At 36.7% G+C, this 12,948-nt stretch overlaps 3 protein-coding genes across 6 annotated transcripts in view; 2 read left to right on the top strand and 1 right to left on the bottom strand.

Moving 5' to 3' along the window:
- Positions 1–12,948, bottom strand: part of LOC109004516 (probable disease resistance protein At4g27220) — a 963,953-nt gene that overhangs the window by 665,830 nt on the left and 285,175 nt on the right. The window lies entirely within an intron of this gene.
- On the top strand, positions 683–4,472 carry LOC109019785 (WUSCHEL-related homeobox 13). The gene is made up of 3 exons (XM_019002154.2): positions 683–1,177; positions 2,998–3,528; positions 4,004–4,472. The coding sequence occupies exons 1-3, from the start codon at positions 898–900 to the stop codon at positions 4,081–4,083; spliced, it is 891 nt and encodes a 296-aa protein (XP_018857699.1). The 5' UTR covers positions 683–897; the 3' UTR covers positions 4,084–4,472.
- Positions 9,221–12,181, top strand: LOC109019781. Of its 3 annotated transcripts, none has more exons than XM_019002149.2 (6): positions 9,221–9,641; positions 9,854–10,080; positions 10,697–10,778; positions 10,933–10,975; positions 11,602–11,737; positions 11,850–12,181. In XM_019002149.2, exons 2-6 carry the CDS (start codon positions 9,904–9,906, stop codon positions 11,952–11,954), a joined length of 543 nt encoding a protein of 180 aa, XP_018857694.1. In that variant the 5' UTR covers positions 9,221–9,641; positions 9,854–9,903; the 3' UTR covers positions 11,955–12,181. The 3 variants fall into 3 exon arrangements, with proteins under 3 accessions (XP_018857694.1, XP_018857691.1, XP_018857690.1); XM_019002146.2 differs by having other exon boundaries at positions 9,222–9,637; positions 10,921–10,975; XM_019002145.2 differs by having other exon boundaries at positions 9,223–9,641; positions 10,921–10,975.

Here is a 12,948-nt window from a genome sequence, read left to right on the forward strand (position 1 = left end):
GGGTCGTGTTCGTATCTTTTCAAAATATGTATATTATATTATATATGTTAACTCTAACCCGACCCGTTAAATTTATCGTGTTAATATCTCAAATTTTAACACGACCCATTAACATAATGGGTCTTGTCGTGTCAACTCGTTTTGAATCGTTTATGAATATAGATTAAACAAATCCGAATTAACCCATTTAATCTAGTTAATTTTAGTATAATTTTATATAAATGTTAAAATCACAATATCTATATAAAAAAAATATAAAACTAACTACAAGTCTAAAATCATAATTCAAATAATACAAATATCGAAATTAAAATCTCAACAATTTTAATTTTAGGTATAAGGATATAATTGTAACTTTAACTTTCTTAACAGGTCATAACGGGTTGACCCATTATCAACCCGTTGAGCAATGAGTCAATCCGTTAAAATTAAATCTTAACTATTTTTATCGTGTCGTGTTTATATTAGATTAACAGATCGCGTTACATATTACTATCTCTAATCTTAAATCAGAATTTCAAAGAATTTAAATTAATTGACACATTAACACAAAGCCAGTTTTATAAGTGACGCAAATAATGAGCAATAAAATAAAGCCAGAAGAAGAAGAAGAAGAAGAAGACAATCTGTAGCTGTACCGACTACGGAGTCCCGACCGCGCGTACTAGTAAAGTAAAATTGGTACGATTGTCAAAATACGCGATTTTAGGGTACTGCGCCTCCAATCCAATCCAAACAACTGACAACCGCACTTTTTCTTCACCGCATTTTTCTCTCTTTCGGTCTCTGCCCCGTTTTGTCTCTTTCCTTACTTTCTCGTTATCCTTTCCCTGCTAAGACCACACTGACTGCTTTTTAGTTTTTCCTCCTCTGTGAGAGAGAGAGAGACTACTTTGGATGACTGAGTTTAGCTTGATGGACTGGGAGAAACAAGGAAATAATGACCATCATCATCATCATCATCATCAGCAAGATCAGAGGGAGGAGCAAGTGCAGAATGGGAGTGTTGGTAATATTGAAGTCAATGAGAATGGGAATAATGGAGGGATGTTGTATGTGAAAGTCATGACCGATGACCAGTTGGAAATTCTCCGCAAGCAGATTGCTGTTTACGCCACCATTTGCGAGCAACTCGTCGAGATGCACAAAAACCTTACCGCCCAACAAGATCTTGCAGGTCTCTCTCTCTCTCTCTGTGCCAATATTAATATCTGATGTGTTGCTTTGCTTTCTTTCTAGTTTGTTACGACATTCGTTTGTACTCTTCTTTTGATATATACCTACGGAATTATACTCGTGAGACTTTGGCTTTGATTCAATACTTTTTTCTGGCCTTATGGTTTTGTAGATTGTGATCATACAGGTATTAATGCTTTTATTGGAAATTTTCAGTCTCTCTTTTTAGCCAATCTATTATATATTGGTTCGGTTTATGACAATTCTGCTATACTTCTGTAATTTTCTGTATGGGTTGTTTTCTTCCGTTCTAATGTATACAGGCTTCCAATATGCGTCTTTAAAAATGTGTCCCCCCAAAAAAATCTGGATTTCCTTTCCTTTTTCACTTCCAAATAAATTGGGCCGAGATTGTCCTTGGTAGATTACATTGTTTCTACTGTGCCTTGTGGCTTTCTCATTGGTAATTATCATTTTGGATATTTCTTTGTGTTTCTTTGTTTTGATGAGGTCTCATCTCATACATCTTTTCTCTAACCATTGATCTATGGTTTTGTATGTTAAGAAAAGTCCCATGGGCATTTTGGGGGAGAAACCTGATAACTTGGTGCTTTATGTCTCACCAAATCATTTTTTTAATTCTGATAAATGCTTTTGGTACAAGTACAACTGAGTTAACTGGGGTGAAAATGATTGTGTGAAATCCCACCGACTTTCCCACCCTATTTTGTTTTTTCTCAGTTGGGATAAGTTAATTTAGTCCAGGATAGATTAATTGGCTTGAAATTGTAATCGGTTTAATAAAGCAGGAGATTTACCATGTTCTGTTATCGTAATTGATCCGTAATCAGACGGTTAGACGTGGCTCTAAATTGCTAGAGAAACTATTCTATGATGCATTTTCTTTGTAACTTTTGGCCGTCTTCTTGTTCTCGATTTGGGTAGTTAATTGGTGTCATTTGCATTAAGAGACTTCAAATTTACACTTTCTTTGCAGTTGGTTGTTGTATAAGTTCACTCTAGTCATGGATGCATATCGGTTGATCATTTAATCACCTGTCTATTGCATTGCCGCCCTTCTTCCTGTGTGAGAGACTGAGAGTGGATGTGATTCTGAAAGAAGCAATTGGCCATGCAAAACGAATAGAGTGGAAACATTCACAATAGTCTCTGGTTCCCCAAACTGTGGGGCCTTAGTACTTGACGAGTATATATAGCTATCAAAACCTTGTTCAAAATTTTCACCCTCCCAAGATTTTCATGAAAGTTTCACATTTTCATTACAATCAGATGGCTATATCTTTGACTGGTTTCTTTTGCTTGCTTTACCTTACTAGAGAGAGGCAAAGGCCAGAATAATCTGTTGTTGGTGTCTTCTAACATACCTTTCTCTCTCAAGTATCCAAACAACAGTGTGTGTTTGTGGATCTGTCTGCCTTCCCCTTTTCTTTTCTTTCTCTCTTTTTTGGGGGCCGGGGGGTTTGCAAGCCTTCTCGCCTAAAGGGAATGGTGTATCGTGTCTGGAATTTGACAGCATGCAGCAGTTATGAGCTATGTTGTCCTTATGTCTATTCAATTGTAGTTGATCTTGTCAAGCTTTTGCTAAAACTAAGCTGATCTGAAAAGGCAAGTGAATGAATCTCCCCATTTTGAAGATATAAACCGTGGATTTAATGTGTTCTAGATACATACAAGTAGTGGCATCCAATTTGGAATCTACGTATTGCTCTCTTTTATGCCTATTCAATTCGCATATTAGTTAACAATATCCTTCAAGATTCCATATTTGCTCAAACAAAATCTCCACCCTTGCTTTCTCAGGAGTAAGGCTGGGCAATTTATACTGTGATCCTTTAATGACATCTGCTGTGCACAAAATTACTTCCAGACAGAGGTGGACTCCAACACCTGTGCAGCTTCAAATTCTGGAGCGCATATTTGAACAAGGGACTGGAACTCCAAGCAAGCATAAGATCAAAGAGATAACCTCTGAACTTGGTCAGCATGGCCAAATTTCAGAAACAAATGTCTATAATTGGTTCCAGAACAGGCGTGCTCGTTCAAAACGTAAACAGCAAAATGCAGCACCAAACACTGCTGACTCAGAAGTAGAGACAGAAGTTGATTCACCCAAGGATAAGAAGACAAAACCTGAGGACTTTCACTCCCAACAAAACTCAGGCCCCAGGGCTGAAGATTTGTGCTTCCAGAACCCTGAGATAAGTTCTGATCTGCATTTCTTAGATCCACAGAGCAGTAAAGAAGAGACCATGTTCCCGTCAGATGGCAGTATAAAAATTGCTAGAGGTTTAGACCAAATCTCTTTTTACGATGGCTTGCAATCAAATCCAAGTATGTATGTTCTTTAACGTTCTTGCTTTATGTTTTTTCTTTGGGCTGACCATCTTACTGGAAGCTGCCACTTTTTCTTGTTACAGTGGGGATTGTAAGAGGCCATATCAGTGCTTTATCATATTTATCAAGTAATTTAGTAGGTTACTTTAATCGATCAAGAAAATATATAGCACCTGTTTCTTAGACGTAATTAGTGTGCACTAGCTCAGTCGTTGCTCATTGCTGCCATTCTCTACTTCCTTTTCATGTTAAAAGGATCACTTGACTGGTATTGCCAGAGGATTTACTTGATTCCGATCAAGTTGATCATTGCTAGAAATGAAGAATTATCTCCCTTACATACATGTATGAGCACAAAGTATCTTGCTACACACACACAGAGATCTGCATTTATTTTTTGACTGTAAATTCCTAATAGCAATGTTGTCATTACCGCCCTATTTTTTTCTCTTTTTCTTGTTTTGTTTTGCAGGAAATGATCGCCTGACTGGAAAGATGGAGGTACCGGGGAACTATAGTCTTTATCAGCACACAGAAGACTATGGCATATAGTTTGACACTTGTTTTTTCCAGAGTTATTTTATCTTATACAGATGATAGATTGAGGTTGTTGAGTTAGCAAGTAGCGATCCAGTCCAATTGATATTGATATTACCATGCCTAACGTAGTAGAGTCATATTATACTTAAAGTGCAAAGACAGGAATGAACTGAATTAAGCTGGAGTGTAGATATACCAATATGACATCATAATTTGGAATTGGTTTTTGCGTTTGAATGATTAATCTTTTTAGGTTGCTTCTGTCTATTGTTAGCAGAGTAGTGAGCTTTTGATATTTTTATGAGAAGTGTATTGGGTGTTGAGGATGATGTCAAAATGTCTTGTTAACTTGGAAGTGTGATAGCTTTGTTTGCAATGAAATAGATTTGGGGTTTTGCCTATTTCACTTTTTGACAGTTTGTATCCTGGGATGAAGAAATTTGGGCATCTAGTGTTGGTTTAGAGGGAGCAGCTATGCGCAATCAAAGTTGCTGATAATCTGCAATCACTAGCATTGGTAGCAGCGCAGGGAGTGATTATTAGAATAATACTACTTTTACCAATGAGTTTTACTAATGATTTTTATTGCTGTATTTTTTTATTATTTTTTTTTACTTAATAATTAAGTAAGTATTTTTTTAATAATATTATAAAATTGTTTTTTTTTAAATATTTAAATGTATTAAAAAAATACATAAAAAAAATATAAAAAAATATAAAAATTACAAAATTATTAACGGTAGCTACCAGTAGTAACTGGGAGCGGTGGCTCTAGTGCCACTCGTGATTATTAAAGTGGTAAAAGCAGCGAGCGGATTCTGTAGAATTTAGGGATAGTTTATTTAATTATTATAATTTTTTTAAATTTTTACATAAAAATAAAATAAAAAATTTAATTTTTTTAAATTTTAAAATAAAAATAATATTAAAAAAATATATTCTAACGTTATTTTATTCAACTTATATTTCATTTCATCTCAACTTTTTCGAAGCAATCTTATTAAATTATAAAAAAATTTAATTATAAGTGATTCTGCACACTAATATACGTGCCTATCCAATATGATTGGTTAGAAAGTAAATTTTATTAAAAATAATATTAATTTGAATTTAAAATATGAAGACAACAACATTAATATGCAGATTAACTTATATATAACAGAACTCCTAAATTATTATATAAACGACCCTCACACTGACTACTTAGATACCATGCAGATTCATGTACCTGTTTATACTCTATTATTATCTCCCCTACCAAAGCCCAACCTGGCTTCATGATCTGCCCCACTTATTTGCAAACTGGAGAAAATAAAACGTGCTTAATAAAGTTAATGTAAAACATATAGTTGGATTGTAGGGAAAAGCCACAATGTTGTGCAAATTGTTTTGAGGTGATCGAATTAATTCTTTGGCCAATGAAAATTATACACTTAAGTATGACTGTTCATCTAAACCAGACTTTTTCCCAACAAACCCAGCCAGGTCCAGAACCCGGAAAATTAGATTCCAGTTTCGGGTTCTTTTTTTTTTTGAATGGAGCATACTCATCTCATTAAGAAATCGAAGTTACAAATGTGACTTATCGATACAAGAAATTCCAATACACAGAAAATCCAGTAATAAGCCAACTAACTCAACAGATCTGTAGCTTCCCCACACACAAATACATTTGCGGTAGACATTGTCTTAACTTCTAATCAAACTTTCTCGAACCTAAGAAAGCGCTCTGTAAAAACAGAACTTAAAGGTCCTCTCTATCCTCCCAGGGAAGAAGAGTACGGGACACTGCTATGGACATCAAATCCAAAGCCTATTCCTATTTTATTATAACTAAAACTAACAAACTACTATAAAAAACTACAATAACAACTACAAGACCACAAGCTCTGATGAGACCTCAGACGACACGCCCACCGCAAGCATCGTCATTTCGAGCTCTGGTGGAGCGAGCACCCAGCGTACATACAGACCACAACAGCCCGGCCGTATAACCACCGGCCGTAGCATCGCCCAACACTCTCGAAAGCCTTGCCCCAGATTACGTCCGATCTAAAGGTCCAAACCTCACTCGGGTCAACAAAAGCAACACCAACATAAGAAAACAAGACAAGCTACAAAAAACTGAAACGGACAACAACATAGAAACGAAACAAAAGACAGTACAAAAAAACAAAACGAATGAACAGTACACATTTGGTCGGCAATATTTCGTGCAGGACTGTTCACGCTGGGAGGAAAGCCGACGGTCAGACTTGGAAGACCTGGAGCCAGCGGTTCCACAGCAACCGAGCGTGGTGTCGGTAGAGGGTTCCTCGGTGGCGCGTGAGGGCCACGCGCCAAAGCTGTCCGGATTTTCGTCCCGCGCGTGCGGTCTACGCGCCACTCCGATGGACACCGGATTTGGAGGTTTTGAAGATCGGCGGCTGGGCTTCACACAGGTGGGGCGCATGTAGAGAACTGGTGGCCGGAAAGGCTCGAACGGCGATCCTCCCTTATTCGGCCTAAAAACACAAAGAAAAATAAAAACACTACACAGAAGTTAAAAACTAGACATAGAAGAGGGAGAGGGCAAGGGGAGGGGGCGAAGAGCCGAAGCTCCCACCCCCTTTCAGCAGATCTTGAGGTTTTGGACGATTAAGGGAGTTTTTCGTTCGGAGCTAGAGAGAAAACGAGTTCGGCAAAGAATTTGGGTATATCTTTTTGGTTTCCCTGACAGCAGCTAGGAAGTCATTGAACGTAAGGGTTGACAGCATACTCTGCCCTCCAGTTTTCGGGTTCTGGCCTAGAATGGAGGGTGCAACCATATTCTCTTCTACCCAAATTCGACGTTTTCAGTTAAACAAAGTCAAGAATTGTTATTTAAACAAAAGTTCATACAAGAACCTTAGACAAAAAATAAAAGCGGAATACTTTTATAAAACTTTAACTTACCGGAGTTCATGAAAAATAAAACTTCATAAGATCACACAAGCAATCAACTTGCGGAATGGGTGGCTTTGGGACATCCATTCACATGAGAGTAGAGAGGAAAGAGAGGAACCACAGGAAATTTACGGAATGGGTGGTTCGGGAAAGAAAGGTGTACTGAAAATGCCTGGTAATTTCCTTCCCCACCTCCCCAGTCCCAATATCCATGAACTTCGTGCAGCCATCTCTCTCTCTCTCTCTCTCTCTCTCTCTCTCTCTCTCTCTCTCTCTCTCTCTCTCTCTCTCTCTCTCTCTCTCTCTCTCTCTCTCTCTGAGTTTGGAAATTAATAAAGAATCAAAGACGCGTTGATGTCAAACTTATGGAAATGGGAAGATGAAACAACCATCTCATTGATTAAAAATACATAAAGACACCGTTTTAAAAAACTAGGATTCATCCGAGTTTTGGCTCACTTGAGTGAAACGGCGTCGTCTTATATATGTATAAGTAAAAAAAAGAATTTGAAGTATCGGTCGGTTCAGTGGTCCGGTCCAAGCTTAAACTGGGACCGAACCGCTGGACATCGGTTTTGGCCAAATTCAAGCTCTGGCTGACCGGTTTTACGTCGGTTTCAATCGGTTCCGAGCTCCGGCGGCCGGTCTGAGTCGGTCCCAATCGGTTTTATGGTTTCTTGTACAGCCCTAAGTTATGCTATGTAAATGTGAGAACTTGCACATGACCCTAAGAGTACAAATGTTATTTCTCTTTAGTCTTTAGGAGTTAATTCATAATTGTTAGTATCTCTCTAATTCTCAAGATTAGTTCATTTTTTCTTATATATTCTAATTTAGTTAAGAAAGTAAAATTTGATGAACAACTAGTGCTAATAATTGGATTGACATATTATTATTCAGAAGTTAATTAGAATTAAGAAGAATCATATAGTCTCTAATTGGGGAACTTTTCATAGTTTTTTTGAACTATTTTTCTTGATTTCAGATTACATTAAACAAATACAATTAACAATATCAAGTAAAGGATTCGAGATGTGACTTAATAATTTGTCTTGAATTAATTAATGCTTTGACATGTAGCTCTATAATAACATTTCACTCATATATAGACTTGAGTTACAAAAATACACAAGAGAAGACGAAACTATCATGATTAATAATAAGATGGGACTCAATAATAAGTTCCCCATCTTGGTAGCATTATAACTTTTTCCATAACACAACTAAATCACCACAATCAAAACCCCATAAAACAGAACACAAAACTCCATAGAACAGAACAAAAAATCCCACAAAACAAAACAAAAAGCTCCACAACCCCCACAAACCCCACAAAACAGAACACAATACCCCACAAATATATAATGAACACAAATCACAGATCAACCAAAAACCCCACAAAAATTGAGAAAATTCTACAACCAAAAATCCCACAAAACACATTACCACACAAAACATAGATAAAAAAAGTACACAAACTCACATATCCATTAAACACACAATATGTTAGAAATGGAGAGACAAAATGAAAAGAGAAAAATAAAAATGATTTCTTTCATTTCTTACCCTTGTGGAAAAATAGAATAATGTTGGGCCTGTTGTAACAATGAGTGAGGGGAGGATGACGCTAAATGTTGAATGGGGGACGCGAGGCAACGAGGGGAAGACACGGGACAACGTAATGCCCCGGGTTCTAGGAAATTGATTTCAAATAAAATGCAAAGCACCGGTTTGACGTTTAAAAAAATAGGTCATGTGGGCTGGTGTGTAGAGATTGTGTGAACAATGGGAGGTTGTGTAGCTTTACTCTTTTTTTTTTATGACCTTTGGAAGCTAAGCTAATGCAGATCTATTTTATCTCATATTAGGCATTTCAAGGATTGACAATGCTAATACTCTAAACTCATTTAGGCATTTTGAAAAACTATTTATGATTGATTTGGATTCAAAGATGAAATGAGATGATTTTAGATTAAAGATAAAAGTTAAAAAAAAAATTATTAGAATATTTTTTTTAATATTATTATTGTTTTAGAATTTAAAAAAGTTAAATTATTTATTATATTTTATATAAAAATTTTAAAAAATTATAATAATAAAATGAGATGAAATGAAATATTTTCTAATCCAACGGACCTTAAAATCAATTGCCTCCACGTTCATGCCTTTCCCTCTTTTACAAGGAAATCTCCAACCCCGGATCATTGCCCACGTAACCCGGCCTGGGCTCATCACAAAACTTTAACCTTCAAGGCTTCAACCCAACCCACCATTTCCCCTATAACGCACCCCGATCAATCGGCTCTTGTTTCGCTCTTACTCGCGCATCTTCTTCAACTTCAGCTTGTCTTCTCGTCGAAAGCCATTCCAATTGCTGCTTTTGCTAGAGGTGCGAGGAGGAGGATACTAAGCTTTCAAGACGAAGAAAAACTCAAAACAACAAAGCCATAGTAGACTCTGAACCGAAGCTGCCTTCCAATGGCGCATCCAACGACAAAGACGGTGCGTTTCGACTGTAAGATTCTGAGATTGATTAATCTATAATTTTCCATGCTGATGCCGGCAATGAGTCGTTTTCACACATTTGCTGGCTGATCTCTGATGCAAAAACCAAAGACAACAAGCAGAGCAGGCAAATTATGCAAGTAATTTCTATCGTCTTGGTCCTTCTATTCTTCTCATCTTTTGAGCCCTCTTATCAGTTTCTATTCGCTTCATTTAAAAAAAAAAAAATCTTGTAATCTAAATTTAACATATTAATTGACTTTTCTTTTGGTCTATCCAACAACTGAATTTCCTTCGAGCAATTTTCGTGTTTTGAGTTATAAATTAATATAAATATACATTGTTTTTACAGGTACAGTAAGAACCTATGATTTATTAAGGTCCTTTTAGTGTAATGAGATAATGGCGGAGTGTGGTATATTTGATAAGAGATATAGTTATATACATGACCGTAAATGGGGTTCTGAAACGGCTGACGCGCACCACATCATTGTTCGGAAGAGCCGCGCAAAGGGTTTCCTTGTATACTTTTCGCCCATTCTTCTTTTAGCAAGTGCATTCCACCTTTTCCTCTTCAAGGTATGCTCTTCTTTTTTTATCTCCTTGTCTCTAAAGTCTTCATTTCCTTGTAATTACGTTGCTCCACCATCAGGGTTTCACTTTTCTGTGTATACATGTATATATAATACTGTCATGCTTATGTGTGGTGAGACTGGCTTGTGGGATATATCCTATGTCAGGTAGTAATGGCAAGAGTGGTTGGTTGTTCGGGTCAAAACCTTAGAGTAAAGCTTTTCCTTTTGGCTAAATATAGTTTCTTTCTTCCAGCTGTCTAGCCTCACTAGGTTATTTCATTAGTGGCTTATTTTCCTAGTACCCATTATTTTATATTTTTTTATCGAATGCATCTGTGATTCAGGAGCATGAGGTATTTGTCATTAATCTTCTTCATATTGTACTTGTCACAAGTTTTTTCTTAAGCTGTCTCTATACATTTCTATCTCAGCTTTTGCAAGAATGTCTGGGAAATTATAGTGATTTTAATTTCTGGATGTTTAACATATCTAGTAAATATTTTATTGATGAGTCTGTACAGCATCTGTTCAATTCTAAACTTGTCATTGAAAATCGATTAAACTTGATTTTTCTTTATTAAGCTTGTCAGGATCTAACGTGATGGCCTTAAATATAACAGGATAATATCACAATTACTTTCTGGAACTTTCTTTTGATTGCATTCCTTGTCAAACTCTTACTTCAGAAGCCTGTAGAGAAAGGTGAGAACCGGAGAAATGGCTTTTTTTAGGTGCTCTGAAGTTTGTCTTATCTATTATAGAATCATTTTTTTTTGGACGAGCAATTCGTTTCTAGAATCACTCTTATTAACTACCTAATTGGTTTAATGTTTGATGACTCAAGAGTCTGTTATAGTTATGCCAGCTTTTGGAGTTCAACTTGAAACTCACCACGGAAGGTAATTTTTATTTTTGATCCGTTCAGAGAAAGATATTTGTGTCTTTGGGAGGGAATGTATAAAATGACTCTTTGTTTTTCTACCAGTTTAACCATAATTTTTTTCACAATCTAGTACGTTGATATTACTTATAAAAAAAAAAAAAAATCTAGTACCGTGATATCCAATGTTATTACAATTTCATTATTAGAAAACCTCTAAGCCAATGATTGGATGCACTACATATCATTTTAGACAGTTCATACATGGAGCGTAAAACTAGTTTGATTAGAGTTTGTACCTGCTATACTAAAAGGTTGAAAGAGTGGATTTTATGCTTGTTATTATGTGTAAGATTCGCAATGCAATTGGATTTAAGATGGAGAATATCTTGTTTTTTTCTCTTTATTTCAATCTTTCACCATTGTGCCTTATGTTCTTTATTTGTAACCCAATTCTTTGACTGTAGTGCATTCTTCAGGGCCTGAAAATGATTTTTTAATGTTCTAGCTCATCAAAAACATGGCAAACCTTGTTTGGCCCTTGAAGTGAATCTAGCAATAACCAGGCAGTTTATATTATGACATACAGCCCCTGGTTTACCTAAAATAATCTTGTCTTTGACGCTGTTATTTTCCATATAGCAGTAAAATCGTCCGTCGCTTTGTACCCATTGACAAGATATTAAAACCGGTGCTATCAGAATGTGTGACCCCTGTTACTTGTTACTGGAGCCTGTCTTTCATTATACGAGGAGAAGCAGAACTGATGTTAGTTTTCAAGGTAAACGAGTCTTTTTTGTTTCAATATCCTGGAGTTCATTTGTTCGAGGAATAAAGGTGATTAATCACCTATTCCAAATATTCTGGCTCCTGAATCTTGATCCATTATCCAGGAAGTATGTCCGCCTGTGAAAATGCTAGTCCCCATCTGGAAGGCCTTATGTGCCGCCACTGGTAGTGAAGGAATCCTTGGCACGCCAACTGCTGATGCCCCATAGTGTTGAGCGATTTTTATCGAGAACAGTGGACTTGAACTAAGAGGCACCGCACCGTGGACAGAGGAATTATATATCCACATTGTGGTTGAGTGGATGCATGCTTTTGAAGATCAATTAATGCGTTAGTACCATACACATATTGAAGGGAAGAAGGTTCACAGCATGAATCAATTCTTGTGAAGATCAAATTTATACCCATTTTCAAAATTTTGACGCATTTATTGGCATTTCCTATTACTATTCTGTGGGTTTTTACCATCGATATCTTACTCGTTAACCAATCAAAACATAGAAAAGATTAGATAGTCGAGTGCCAAGTTTGGATGAACCACAGGGAGGACAATCTGGCTGACCACTTAAAGATAAAACACATGCTGCTTGAGTCACTAGGGAAGGTATTAGGATGTGCAAATGTCAGCTCGGTTTTCCTGCTATCCCGGTCAAAACACCAAAGGTTCAACTAATCATATGATGGTGAGGAGACAAAACACTTTAGCTGAAGTGCGAGCTAGATTTCTCTGGATGGGTTAGAGTTGTTGTGCGTGAAACTAAACTATACTTGGAACAAGTGGTGAATTGGCCGGCTTGAAACAAGGACGACTGTGCATGGTGCCCTGGTTAATATGTTCTCCTCTTGAAATACTTATATCTCACATGTGTTCGGAGAAGCAAATCAAAGTGGCAGACTGGCTGGCAAAGAAGGGAGCAAATGGGTTTAATATGGAATAAGGCGTTTACCAATGGCCAATGGGTGATTCCCGGGGTTTGATCGCTAGAATCACAGGCATTACGACGCTGGATGGTGAGTTTGGAAACCTTTTCTCCAATTGGCTAGTTGATGTGGATTTTTTCAAAAAATCCTTTTTAAAAAAAAAAAAAAAAATCAAACATCACTGATTCTATTCATTAAGTGTTATCAATACATAACTTGTCCTGGACTATAAAACTGAAATAGCCTTCAGGGCCATCTTCAATCCACACTACCTCCTCATTT

The sequence above is a fragment of the Juglans regia genome, chromosome 8, assembly GCF_001411555.2.
Source record: "Juglans regia cultivar Chandler chromosome 8, Walnut 2.0, whole genome shotgun sequence".
Classification (NCBI taxonomy): domain Eukaryota; kingdom Viridiplantae; phylum Streptophyta; class Magnoliopsida; order Fagales; family Juglandaceae; genus Juglans; species Juglans regia.

What these genes read in the sequence shown, in the direction of transcription:
- LOC109019785 (XM_019002154.2), top strand. Translation starts at nt 898, where the DNA reads ATGACTGAGTTTAGCTTGATGGACTGGGAGAAACAAGGAAATAATGAC. An exon ending in CGCCCAACAAGATCTTGCAG is followed by an intron (nt 1,178 to 2,997) that starts GTCTCTCTCTCT and finishes TTGCTTTCTCAG; the next exon opens with GAGTAAGGCTGGGCAATTTA. An exon ending in TGGCTTGCAATCAAATCCAA is followed by an intron (nt 3,529 to 4,003) that starts GTATGTATGTTC and finishes TTTGTTTTGCAG; the next exon opens with GAAATGATCGCCTGACTGGA.
- LOC109019781 (XM_019002146.2), top strand. Translation starts at nt 9,904, where the DNA reads ATGGCGGAGTGTGGTATATTTGATAAGAGATATAGTTATATACATGAC. An exon ending in TCCACCTTTTCCTCTTCAAG is followed by an intron (nt 10,081 to 10,696) that starts GTATGCTCTTCT and finishes TAAATATAACAG; the next exon opens with GATAATATCACAATTACTTT. An exon ending in TCAGAAGCCTGTAGAGAAAG is followed by an intron (nt 10,779 to 10,920) that starts GTGAGAACCGGA and finishes TGATGACTCAAG; the next exon opens with AGTCTGTTATAGTTATGCCA.